General features: G+C 35.4%; 1 protein-coding gene across 5 annotated transcripts in view; it reads left to right on the top strand.

Annotated features, from left to right (window-relative positions):
• Window positions 1-13,236, top strand: part of RALGAPB (Ral GTPase activating protein non-catalytic subunit beta) — a 102,500-nt gene that overhangs the window by 31,502 nt on the left and 57,762 nt on the right. For all 5 annotated transcript variants that reach the window (XM_074211952.1, XM_074211949.1, XM_074211948.1 and 2 more), the window contains 3 exons: window positions 3,571-3,757; window positions 4,993-5,124; window positions 6,607-6,785. In XM_074211952.1, the coding sequence (XP_074068053.1) occupies window positions 3,684-3,757; window positions 4,993-5,124; window positions 6,607-6,785 (385 nt within the window). In that variant the 5' untranslated portion in view covers window positions 3,571-3,683. The remainder of the gene's footprint in view (window positions 1-3,570; window positions 3,758-4,992; window positions 5,125-6,606; window positions 6,786-13,236) is intronic.

Genomic DNA, 13,236 nt, shown 5'->3' with positions numbered 1-13,236 from the left:
TTGCCCTTTGGGCATAGTTCCAGACTGCTCTCCAGAAAGGTTGGATGAGTTCACAGCTCCACCAACAATGTATTAGTGTCCCAGATTTCCCACATTGTCCCTTTCAACATTGATCATTGTCCTTTCTGGTCATATTGGCCAGTCTGAGATTGGGGATGCATTTTATTGGTCACTGGAACTGAGTTTGGACCTGAAACAGGAGTATCAGTCACAAAGCCTGTCACTTTGATGTTAAATAATGGTACTTTTGGAACCCTATATTCAATGCCATAGTTTTCACAATAATAGTGAAAGTGGGGTGGAATTCACAACAGATGAAAGAAATTAGACAGTAGGCAATGGGTGCCTCCTATAGAAATAGGGTTGAAAAGACTATTTTCTTTCTCCTAAGGAAATATGTGAATTTCATGATTTTAAGATTTAAAAGGTTTATGAAAATATGTTGCAAATCCTTCATAACCAGGCAGGGCATTATTCCTAAGTGTTTGGGCTGTAGAGTTTCTGTTTCTGACACCATCCCAGCTTATTCAGTTAGTGATTTTTCTCAGCTGTGCAGGAGAAAAAGTCTGTGCATCATTGTCAGTGGAAATTTCTCCATGTAGTCTCTAGATGGTATCTGCTAAGTTAGTTTCCCATACCCTTTTTTGCTTTGTACAGGTAACAGATTCTATCTTTTGAACTACCATGGCTTTTTATGTAATTATCTTTCTTTTTTTAAAAAAAATTAAGGCAATGGGGGTTAAGTGACTTGCCCAAGGTCACACAGCTAGGTAATTATTAAGTGTCTGAGAGCAGATTTGAATTCAGGTCCTCCTGACTCCAGGGCTGGTGCTCTGTCCATTATGCCACCTAGTTGCTGCTATGCAAACATCTTTCCTTTTTCTTTTAAGGTTTTTGTAAGGCAAATGGGGTTAAGTGCCTTGCTCAAGGCCACACAGCTAGGTAATTATTAAGCGTCTGAGACTGGATTTGAACCCAGATACTCCTGACTCCAGGGACGCCAGTGCTTTATCCACTGTGCCACCTAGCCACCCCTGTAAATATCTTTCTAAGAAAACATGATTAGTATTGTATTCTGTAACCCATATGTTTTATAAAAAACAGAGGATAGCAAGAGTGAATGAAGAGACTGACTTGCAGTGATTAAGAGTAGCTGTATTATTGGTGCCTGTTTTTTCCCTATCACATAGCTTTTCTGTTTCCCTATATAGCTACTTAATAAATGTTTTTTATTAAATGCAGTCCCTTCTGCAGTGTGCAGAAGATACTTTTTTAACCTTGATATTTTCCTTTTCCCAATAATATATACAAATATTTTTAACATTCATTTTTAAAAATTCTTATCCTGTCTTCTCTCCACCAAAAAGTCAGCAACTTGATATGTTTTGTATGAATGCACATGTATAACCTTTATTTCCATATTAATCATGTTGGGGGGAAAAAAAAGACTAAACTCTCCCTACCCCCCAAAAACCCATAGAAAAATAAAGTGAAAAATGGTATGTTTCAATTTGTATTCAGATTCTATCAGTTCAGTCCTTTGGAAATATCTTGGATCATTTTTGAGAATAGTTAAGTCATTTACATTTGATCATTATCCAGTGTTGTTCTTGCTTTCTGTATAGTGCTTTCCTGGATCTACTCATTTCATTTTGTGACAGTTGTGTAAGTCTTTCCAGGTTTTTCTGAAATTAACCTGCTCAAACTTGTTCAGCCATTCCCCAATTGATGGGCATCCCCTCAATTTCCAATTTTTGCCACCTCAAAAAAGAGTTACCAGGAATGTTTTTGAACAAATAGGTCCTTTTCCTTTTTTAAAATTTTCATTTCTTTTTTATTATAGACCTCATAGTGGTATTGCTGGATCAAAGGATATGTACAGTTTTATTGCCCTTTGGGCACAGTTCCAAATTCCTTTCCAGAATAATTGGATCAGTTCACAACTGCACCAACAGTGCATTAATGTCTCAGTTTTCCTACTTCACCTTCAGATTTATCATTTTCATTTTCTATCATATTAACCAGACTGCTAAGTGAAAGGTGGTAGGTAACTCAGAGTTATTTTGATTTGCTTTTCTCTAATCAGTAATGATTTAGAGCATTTTTAAATGACTTTAGATTTCTTTACTTGAAAATTGCCTTTTCATATCCTTTGATTGTTTGATCAATTGGGGAATGACTTGTACTCTTATAAATTTGACTCAGTTCTCTATATATTTGAGAAATGAGGTCTTTATCAGAGAAATTTTCTGTAAAAACTGTTTCCCAACTTTCTGCTTTCCTTCTAATCTTGGTTACAATAGTTTTGTCAAAGGATGCTTTTTCAAAAAGGAATCGGGGTGGATAGAGTGCAGCCCTGGAGTCAGGAGTCCCTGAGTTCAAATCCGGCCTCAGACACTTAGTAATTACCTAGCTGTGTGGCCTTGGGCAAGCCACTTAACCCCATTGCCTTACAAAAACTTAAAAAAAAAAAGGAATCAGAGGGGCAGCTCAGTGGCACAATAGAGCACCAACTCTGGAGTCAGGAGGAGCTGAGCTCAAACCTGACCTCAGACACTTAATAATTATGTAGCAGTGTGGCCTTGGGCAAGCCACTTAACCCCATTGCCTTGCCAAAAAAAAAACAAACCCTAAAAAAAAGGAATCTGAATCTCTGAATCTTACAGCTGGAAGGAACCCTAGAGGTCATTTAGTTCAGTCTCTCACCTAAGATAGAAATCATCTTGATGGTCATCCTTTTAGCTTGAACATTTTCAGTGACAGAGAATTCAAGGCAGTCCTTTTTTTCTTTTTTCTTTTTTTTTAAACTTCTTAGTGTGGGGCGGCTGGGTGGCGCAGTGGATAGAACCACTGGCCTTGGAGTCAGGAGTACCTGAGTTCAAATCCAGCCTCAGACACTTAATAATTACCTAATTGTGTGGCCTTGGGCAAGCCACTTAACCCCATTGCCTTGCAAAAACTAAAACAAAAAAACAAAAAAAAAACTTCTTAGTGTTACAAAGACCTGTCTTTTATTGTTGAACGGAAATCTATTATTTCTGTTCATTGACCCTAAGTCTGCCTTCTGGAGCCTCACACAATAAAAGATGTCTGGCATCTAATTCCCCGCCCCCCAATAATTTAAAAGCAGCAGCAAGGGGATGCATCTCCATTTATAAAAGATTGGTGTTTATATGCCTGTTTCTCCTTTTCCTTTCTCATTAATCTCCCTGTGTTTTGATTGATAATCTAGTACAAAGGGAGACATAAAAGTGATTTCAGAGCTTTACTGAAAATCTTAATGATTGCTATTATATGATAAATGGGAGTTTGACCTGAAAACTTAAATTATGTTTGAGTTTATTCAAGATTTCTGTCACAGTAGCTTATTCTAATGTGTATTTTAAAGTTTCATTCTTAAAGATACTTATTATCTGAAAGTGAAATTTCAAACTGTTATGTAATTATCATGACTACCTATATGGAGTGAGATTTGTTTAAGCATTTGATGACTTCTACCCACATTCATGTTGGAACTATAATGTTTTTAAATTAAGTGTGCCAAATATATTTTCCTTCATTCTTGTTAAGGTGGTATTGCTGAGAATCTAGCAGAGAAGTTGATTGGTGTTCTCTTTGAGGTCTGGTTACTAGCTTGTACCCGTTGTTTCCCAACCCCACCTTACTGGAAAACTGCCAAGGAGATGGTGGCCAACTGGAGGCATCATCCAGCTGTGGTAGAGCAGTGGAGCAAAGCGATTTGTGCACTCACTTCTAGGTATATGATTTTCTTCTTTAAATTAGTCACACTATATTGATAAAGTCCTTGATTATTTGTTTGAACAAAGCAAATTTTCTCCAAATTTTTTCTTAATTGTGAAATAGGATTTAGGGACAGAATCCAAGTACTTGTGATGGAAAGAACCTCAAAGGACCTTTAGTCTATGCCTTTGCCTACATGAAGCAAATCCCCAATTTCCAGCCCCTGCTTGAAGACTTTTAATGACAAATTCAATATGTCCTGAGAAAGACAGTTCCATTCACTGACCGGTCCTAAATATTGAGAAGTTGTTCTTTATCCTGATCTGAAATACGTCTTTCTATAAATTAAGTCTAGGTCCACTTTCTTGTGTGAAGATAGCTCTCAAGCTTTATAGCTCAATTCCATCTCTGCTTATGAGAATTCTTCCTATCCTTCAAACTCTGGTCAAAATGTCACTTTTTTTTTTTAAAGTTTTTGCAAGGCAATGGGGTTAAGTGGTTTGCCCAGGCCACACAGCTAGGTAATTATTAAATGTTTGAGGTCAGATTTGAACTCAGGTACTCCTGACTCCAACACCAGTGCTCTATCCACTGCACCACCTAGACACCCCAAAATGTCACATTTTCATAAGGATTTTCTTTCTAATCCTTTCTAATAAATATGATCTCTCCCTTTTTGATTTGTATTTTAACTTGTCATTATCCTACTACTGGGCTTAGAAATTTTTTGAAATCAGAGACGATACCTAATTCCCCATAGTAACTAGCACAAGGCCTTGTATATTAGAGTAGTCACTTAATAACTATTTGTTGAGTAATTATTGACAAGCTTCTTAGTAAGTTCAGGCTTTATGCAGTAGATTTTTTTGTAAAAAATTTTTGTAAAATAATAACATTCACTAGTGGTTCTTGCTAGAAGTGAATCTCTTGCTCAGTAAATTAAAATATATGTTATTTATTTCTTTAATTTTTTTTATTGAAAACTTAAGAACCATCAATATCTGAATTCAGATTCCCAAATGAGAAACAAAACCTTACCTAAAACCCCTAACACAATTATATTTCACATTTTAAGAGAGAATTAAACAAATTAGTACTATTTTGCACTGTTTCCTTTCAGGTACAACCGAAGTTTGACTACCTTTTGATTTTCATTTGAATTGGATGTCATCATCTCTTTATATTTTAGTTCTTTGTGTTTTTTATGGCTATTTAAAGGTGAATTTGATAAGTCAATATTTCTTTTCCTAGGTTGCTACGTTTTACATATGGTCCTTCATTTCCCCCATTTAAAGTTCCTGATGAAGATGCCAGTCTTATCCCTCCTGAAATGGATAATGACTGCATTGCACAGACGTGGTTTCGTTTTTTACACATGTTAAGGTATTGTTTAAATGTTTCCCTTGTTTATGCATTATCTCTTCAGTGAGAGTCAAGTTTTCCTTTATATACTTAATAGTGCCTAATGCTATTGGGTAGCTAGGTGGCACAGTAGATAGTCATGAGGACAGGAGTTCGAATCTGGTCTCAGACAACTGATACTAGCTGTGTGACCCTGAGCAATTTACTTAACTCTGATTGTCTCACTTCCAGAGCCATCTCTAGTCATCTTGACTCATATCTGGCAACTGGATCCAGATGGCTCTGGAGGAGAAAGTGAGACTGGTGACTTAGCACAGTGCCCCCTTACTCAAATCCAATTCATGTGCTTATCATTGGCATCACCTCTCTGAGAAGAACAAAGGACAAACTATTAATGCTGTTCAGAATATATAATAGATGCCCAGTTTTTTTAATTGAACCAATTCAAAAAATAAGATAATTTCCTTTTGCATTTTATTGGATTCTTGAAAGTAAATCTGTATAGTTAAAAAAAATCTCTTTGGTATTTGTTATTTTCTCCTACATTCTTAGCATTTTTTCTAGGTGTTAGGTAGTTGTTTTCAACAAAAACATTGATAGTACAATGAAATGGGAAATCCTTTGGCCATTAGCTATAGGGCCACATTTTTCTCTATTCTAAGAGTAAGAAAATAAACTTACACAGAGTTGTTAGGACTAGAAGAGATATTAGAGATAATTTCATGTTATTTGCTATTTTGTAGATGAGGAAACTGAGTGCCAAAGAGGTAAATGGAGTTGATCGAGATGAAAGAATAGAGTAGCTCAGACTCCTTCAGTGGCTTCCTAGTGCTCTAGGGTAAAGTAGAAATACTTTAGTGGGCCATTTAAATATTTTACAATTTGGCTGCTTCCTGTCCTTATTTCATGTTATTCCTCTTCATGTGTTATCTATTCAATTATATTGGCCTATATGCTATTCCACCACAATCTGTTGCATAGTTCTGGTCCTTTAAACAGGCTATTCCCCTATGTCTAGAATTGAACCCCTTCTTCATTTCTTTTATACCTTTTAAGTTTTTCCTGATTTCTGCCCTCCCTCCACTCCTATTATTAATACTCTCTTCATCCTCAAATTGCTTTGTATTATATTCACTTGTGCATATATTATTTCCCTCAGTGGAATTTAAGTTTCCTAATTGCTAGAATTTTTTTCCATTTTGTCTTCTTTAACCCTTGCACAGGGCTTGTACATAGTAGGTCCTTAATGTTTAAGTTAAATACATTGAAAGTTGGAAGCCATTAAGCCATTAAATTCATTCCAAGCCAGTCTTGGAAGAGGACTAGAAAGGACAGGTGACATTTGACAGAGTAACTTAGTAACTGGACTGGTTATCTGTGATATATAAATATAATGGCTCTAAAACCAGATTCTTAAATTATATTTCACTTTATATTAACAAAGTTCTATTTATTAAGGGATTGTTGGTTTGGTAAAGTTAAACTTTTTCTCTTTTTTGATAGTAATCCCGTGGATTTGAGTAATCCAGCCATTATAAGCTCTACTCCCAAATTTCAGGAACAGTTCCTGAATGTGAGTGGAATGACACAAGAATTGAATCAATATCCCTGCCTTAAACATCTGCCTCATATATTTTTTCGTTCCATGCGTGGAATCAGCAGCTTGGTGGATGCATTCCTAGGTGAGTTTTGTATTTATTGGTAAGTAATTTGATCTAAGAATAAATATGCAAAATTTAAGATGTATTTTTCAGTCATAGAATCCACAGGACTAAAAAGTACTTTGAGGTCTTATAGTTCATTCTTTTGATTCAGGCAGTCTAGTTCAGTCGAATTTAATTTTTTTGAGATTAGGAGCTATTCTCTTCTATTTTTGTATCTCCAGAGTGCCACAGATCTTTTGGATCTGTAAACTCTCCCCTCAACTGTGCAGGATATAGCCCATACGTATATACCCTCCTACCTTGTGCAACTTTTTTCCTCTAGACTCCCATAAATCTTTCATTGGCTGCCTTCTTCTAGATCTCTTAATATTGTGTGGATATCAGTAGAGTAGGCAGTCTTTCCATAGTATATCTCTTTCTCCTTAGGGTTTTTGTTTGTTTGTTTGTTTGTTTGTTTTTTTTGCAAGGCAAGTGGGGTTAAGTGCCTTGCCCAAGTCCACATAGCTAGGTAATTTTTAAGTGTCTGAGGCCAGATTTGAACTCAGGTACTCCTGATCTAGGGCCAGTGCTCTATCCACTGCACCATCTAGCCACCCCATAGTATATCTCTTAATACATCACATACTACCTTCTTGTCATACAGCTTTATGATATATCTTTTACTTTGCTTCTCTTGCTCAGCTCCTAATTGATAAATCTGTTGCATTCTCTACATAGCTACCATTGCCTTTTTGGTGACTTATAATTTGAATTTTTTGGACAGTAGAAAAACTCTGATAGTAAAAGATAGGCCTTTGTTTTAGAGAGAAACAAGGAGTCATTCAAAGTGCTATTCAGTTCCCAAAGACAGTTTAGCCCATTTTACCCTTCTTGTTCAATTTTTGGGACCAGCTCTATGAATTTTCCTTTCAGCTTCATGTCAAAGTCTAGACAATAAGTATTCTTCATTTTTTCCCCAGGTCTTTTTTGTTTGTTTGCTTGTGAATCATCAGGCCAAACTTCTAGGTTTCTTTAGGGAGCCTCTACAGTGGTCTGAAACTTGTAATTAACACAACATCTGCAAACAGGCACAACAGAAAAACTTAACCATTCCTCATTTATTTAGACTTCCTATATATTTCAAGAAATTTTGCAAGATTTTGATATATTTATGGGAAATAGGTTGTTGAAGAAAAGACTTTCTGGCATATCCACCTAGCAAATTCTTTTTTTAACCCACAAAAAAATCAGATAATTTGATCTTATATTTTCTATACCATTTAGTCAGTTGAATGTTTATAATGATATAGTCTATAATGATAATAGCCTTTATAAAAAATCTGTCTGTTTCCTTCTCAAAATCATTGAAAATGCCCTCAGAGGTGAAGGAGTATATAGATTATCCTCAAAAAGAATAATTTCATTTCTTTGTAGAGATGTGAAGGTAAAAATATGAAACAAGTTACTGATATTTTTAAGCCCTGCTTTTGTTATGTAATAAAGATCTGAGATTTTTTCCCAAGACTCTGATCTGCTTTACTCTTTCAGATTTGTCTTGAGAATCTATTACATTTGCTTCTAATCAATCAGCTCAATATTTATTAAATATCTATTATGTACCAGTCACGTGGCTAGCAACTAAGAAAATAAATATGAAGAATGAAATAATTTTTGCTTGTAATGAACTGACATTCTAATGAATTGGACATTGAATTTTCTAACCTTAATTCCAGTGGGCCTTCTCTATATATTTGTATAATATATTCTCATCTTCTTTATTTTCTTGACTATTGTTTTTATTTCTTCATGCTAGTGATTGTAATATGAGATATTAATGTTATTACTTCACCATCTTTGATGTGGAGAAAAAAGTTGCAGATCTTTCCCCTTTATTTTTATTAGTCCTAGTCATCCTTACAGTTTTATCCTTAAAGACCCTTAAGGATATTTAGGTTTGGTTCAGTCTGTTGCCAAATTTTCTGTAAAGTCACTTCCCCATGTTTCTCCCCTCCACTGCTTCTTGCTTATTTTATGAGATGATACTTCTCAAAATGATATATCATCCTCCAGTTAGATTCTACTAATAAATTTATATTCTAATCCATTTTTGCCATTGATATATCTTTATTTGGTTCACCTTTGCTGGCCTCAGTGATTTTTTTTAAGACTCTTGTCCTTGTAGAAATTGATCTGTATTGGAATTTATCTAAACTCTCTTACAAAATAGTTGAAATGCCTTAAAAAAAATTAGTCACTGATTCAAGTTACTTACATGATCCAAATCGAACTCTCTTAAATAGAAATGAAGTCTTTTTTATCCTTAAATGTTTCTAGAGGACTCTTCTCAAATGACTATCATTGAAGGCTCTTATGATCTGCATACTTACATGATTTTTCCAAAAAAATAAATAGAAGTTGGGAATACATAAGACTTTCTGTGTTGTTTAGGAAAAGAGAATAACAGGAAAATTCTATTTCTCTGATTTTTTTTTAAAGATTTTTCAGGGCAATGGGGTTAAGTGGCTTGCCCAAGGCCACACAGCTAAGGTAATTAATTATTAAGTGTCTGAGGCCGGATTTGAACTCAGGTACTCCTGACTTCAAGGCCAGTGCTCTATCCACTGTGCCACCTAGCCACCCCAAAAATCCTATTTCTCACAAATCCTCTAAGATGAGTTAAAGTTTTGAAGGTTTATGTCAACAAAGCACAAGATTGAACAAGTTCTACTAAGCCAAAAAGAGTTCCGATGCAGGTTCAGTGATGGATAATCTGTAATTTGAGCACCAGGTTGATCAGACTCTAGCCCATTAGTAGAAGATTGACCAGCAAGGTCAATGCATGGCAGCTCATGAAACCTTTATTTAAATCATGGAAGGAGTTATATTCTTTAGCAATGCTGAGTTTATCTACCAGCATGAACTCATCAGTCTTTGAAGTGCTGAAGAATATTTTATTTTAAAAGCCCTGGGAAAATCAATGTAACATAGAAGAGAGAATGCTGGATGGGGAAATCAGGAGGTCTAAATTTAGTTCCCAGTTATTTTATTTACCTATATGTCCTTGAGCTAGTAATTCAGCCTCCCTAGCATTCAGTTTCCTTATTTTTAACATATTGGCAATGACTAGTTGAATAACCCTAAGGCCCCTTCCAGTGCTAAACCAATAATCTATAACCTAAGTTCTTGGAAAAAGAAAAAAAAAACTTGGCAGAGAATCAATTGATAGGTCCTATGTAATCAATAACTATGTAGGGGAAGAAGGAAAGTAGATAAAATCAAGCCTTTACTCTGGGAATAGAAATTAGAGATTTTCTTTTTCTTTGTTTTGTTTTTGCTTTTTGCAAGGCAGTGGGGTTAAGTGGTTTGCCTGAGGTCACACAGCTAGGTAATTATTAAGTGTCTGATACCAGATTTGAACTCAGGTCCTCCTGACTCCAGAGCTGTTACTTTATACAGTGTGCTACCTAGCTGCCCCGATTAGAGGGTTTTCTTAAGAAAAATTAAACAAAAGCTCCTATTCTCAGTACTGCAGCAACTAGGTTATGCAGTAGATAGATTGCTAGATTTGGAATCAAAAAGACTCATCTTTCTGTATTCAAATCTGCCCTTACTAGCTGTGTGACCCTGGGCAAGTTACTTAACCTTTTTTTGCCTCAGTTCCTCATCTGAGATAAGCTGCAAAAGGAAATATCAAACCATTCCACTATCTTTGTCAATAAAATACAACCACAAAAAGTTGGATATGACTAAAACGAACCTAAATAACAACATTCCCAGCATCAGTTTATCAGGACCAGTCTTGGATATAAACAGTCCTTAGTGCACAAAGTCCCACCTGAGATGACATTCTAGAAAATACCCCAACTTTAACCCATTGTAGTACTTCACATATTTTTGTCACAGATTTCTTTCTTACATTTCAGCTGTTACCCTAAAACTGTAACTTAGTTCCATTTTTCTATCCTTTTAATGGATTGTAGATTAAGAACCACAAGGGACCTTGGTGGTCACCTAGTTCAGTCCCATCATTTTATAAAATGAGCCCCAAAGGTTAGTAAGTAGTGGGAAGAATCAAGATTTAAACTTAAGTCTTTTGATTCCAAATCCAGAGCTACTCCACTGTACCATATCGCTGCTCAATATACTTTATGCATTTATAATTTTATTGAATCATTTCTTATCTTTCTAATTTTTCAACGTTTTAGCCTTCTTTATGTTTCTAAGAGAGTGATTTTGAGACAAGTTTCTGTACTCTGTTCATATTTTCAATGTTTTCATGTTTTCCAGCTCATCAAATCCATAGAAAAAGGGGATTTTTTTGAGATGTGGCTTCTTAAGTCTTTGCTCAGATTGGACTTTTTTCCCCTTAAGGACACTGTCTATTCCACTTTCTAGATCAGTTTTTGGATTGTTGCCTTTTCCCTGTTAATAATATAACCAACTTAATCATAACATCTAATTCAATGCAAAAAGCTTTATTAATTATCTGATACATGGAAGTCACTACACTAGGCACTATGGCTGCAAAGACAGAACCTAAACAGTTTGTGCCAGTAAGGAATTTATATCCACTGAGGGATATAATAAATATATAAGTAAAAACAAAATAATTTCAAGAAGAGAATTCACAGTAACTTAGGGGGAAGGGACAGCAGTAGGAAACATATAGGAAGTGATACCAGAGTTGTGCATCATTCTATGCCCCCATGGCTTCATTCACAATAAGGATTCTACAACCCATGGGTTAAGTGCGTTCAGAAATGAAGAACCATTTGTATGAAAGTATGGAGGCAGGAGATGGAATACGCAGTATGGGGAATAGCCAGACAGGCCAGTTGAACAGAGAAGGAGAGTTCAAACAGGGAACTATAAGAGTGCAAAGTTAGGTGGGAGTCATATTGCAAAGTTTTCTTTAAAAACTTACTTGTTTGTACTTTGTGTTAAAAGTAAGAGGGGACATTGGAGATTGGAGGGGTGGGCATTTGTGTTACAGAGAAGAGACTAAAAACAGGGAGATCATTGGGAGACTAGTTCAAGAGTCCTGGTAGGTATGACAAGGCTCTGAACTAGGGTGCTAGTTGTGTTAATATGGGAAGTCAAATATCTATAGGAGTTGTGAAGGGAGACTCTAAATGACTGGTTCACTGATTGGATAGAGGTATTTCCAGGATTGCAAACCTTTGAGACTAGATTAGAAAGATGATGGTGCAGGCTAGAGAAATAGAAGAGTTTGCTTTTGAGAAAAATATTATTTGGGTTTGAGATTCCTACTGGACAGCCAGAGATACATAGCAGGCAGTAATTAATGTGGGACTAGAATTGAGAAGAAACCCTGTAATTGCATATATACAAAGATAAAATATTATGATCTGGGAATCATCTTCATTGAGAATGTGGTCATTGAAGTGAAACTAAGATCATCAGGAGAAATATGAAGGAAGTGAAAAGAGAAGGGGACCTAGGGTTGAATCTTGGTGAATGCCCACACTTAGCAGTACAAAGAGAATGATTAAAAGAACAATCAGAGAAGAAGAAAGAAAACCAAAATATTAGTCACATACAGAAGAGAGGAGGAAGCTATGATTAAAAAAAATCATCAATATTGCTTTTAAAAATAATTAGAAAAAAGTTGAAAGACTGGTCAAGGTGAAAATCTCCTAAAGTAGCTTGTTAGGAATGGAAATAAGAACACAAACAGCCTTGGTGATCTTTATCTTTTTTTTTTGTTTGTTTGTTTCAGTTACATTTAAAACTTTTGTTGCAAATTAAAATAGTACCTTTTAATACTGTAAGATATATTCTTTGACAATCAATTCAATTGAATTTTCAAAAATTGTTATAAGTTCCTAGGGATATTAGCACATCAAATAACAAGAAAGTTTGAATATTTATATTTTCAAAGAAAGAATTTTCCTGGGGCGTCTAGGTGGTACAGTGGATAAAGCACCGGCCCTGGAGTCAGGAGTACCTGGGTTCAAATCCGGTCTCAGATACTTAACTAATTACCTAGCTGTGTGGCGTTGGGCAAGCCACTTAATCCCATTTGCCTTGCAAAAAAACAAAAAAAAAGAATTTTCCTATATATTTAGTTTATCATAGAAAATCACTAAATTTATTTTAGAATCCTAAGTTTAAACTATTTATTGTAAGTAAATGAAAAAGCATTTATTCAAAGCTTATTATAGACTAAACCCTATGGGCTAAACTACTCCTTGCTCTTAAAATACTAATAGGGGACACAATAAATATAGGAGATTGGAGAACATAGAGAGATTTTGGTTCAGCAAATTTCAGGGATTGTAAATGAAAGGACATAGAATGCTGCACTCTTTCCAGGAGAAATATTAGTGTTGATTTGATTATGGATCTAAAACAGAACAGGAGAATGAAGAACCCAAAAAGACCCAAGTCAAGATAGAAGGAGCTGTTAGGCAAGAGGGTCAAGTTACTGGTCCCAGTAGCAAGGGTGAGGGTAATGGTAGGAAGTGAA

This window comes from Macrotis lagotis, chromosome 1, assembly GCF_037893015.1.
Source record: "Macrotis lagotis isolate mMagLag1 chromosome 1, bilby.v1.9.chrom.fasta, whole genome shotgun sequence".
NCBI lineage: Eukaryota > Metazoa > Chordata > Mammalia > Peramelemorphia > Peramelidae > Macrotis > Macrotis lagotis.
The sequence above is the reverse complement of the archived record's forward strand: the minus strand, read 5'-3'. Positions and strand labels throughout refer to the sequence as shown.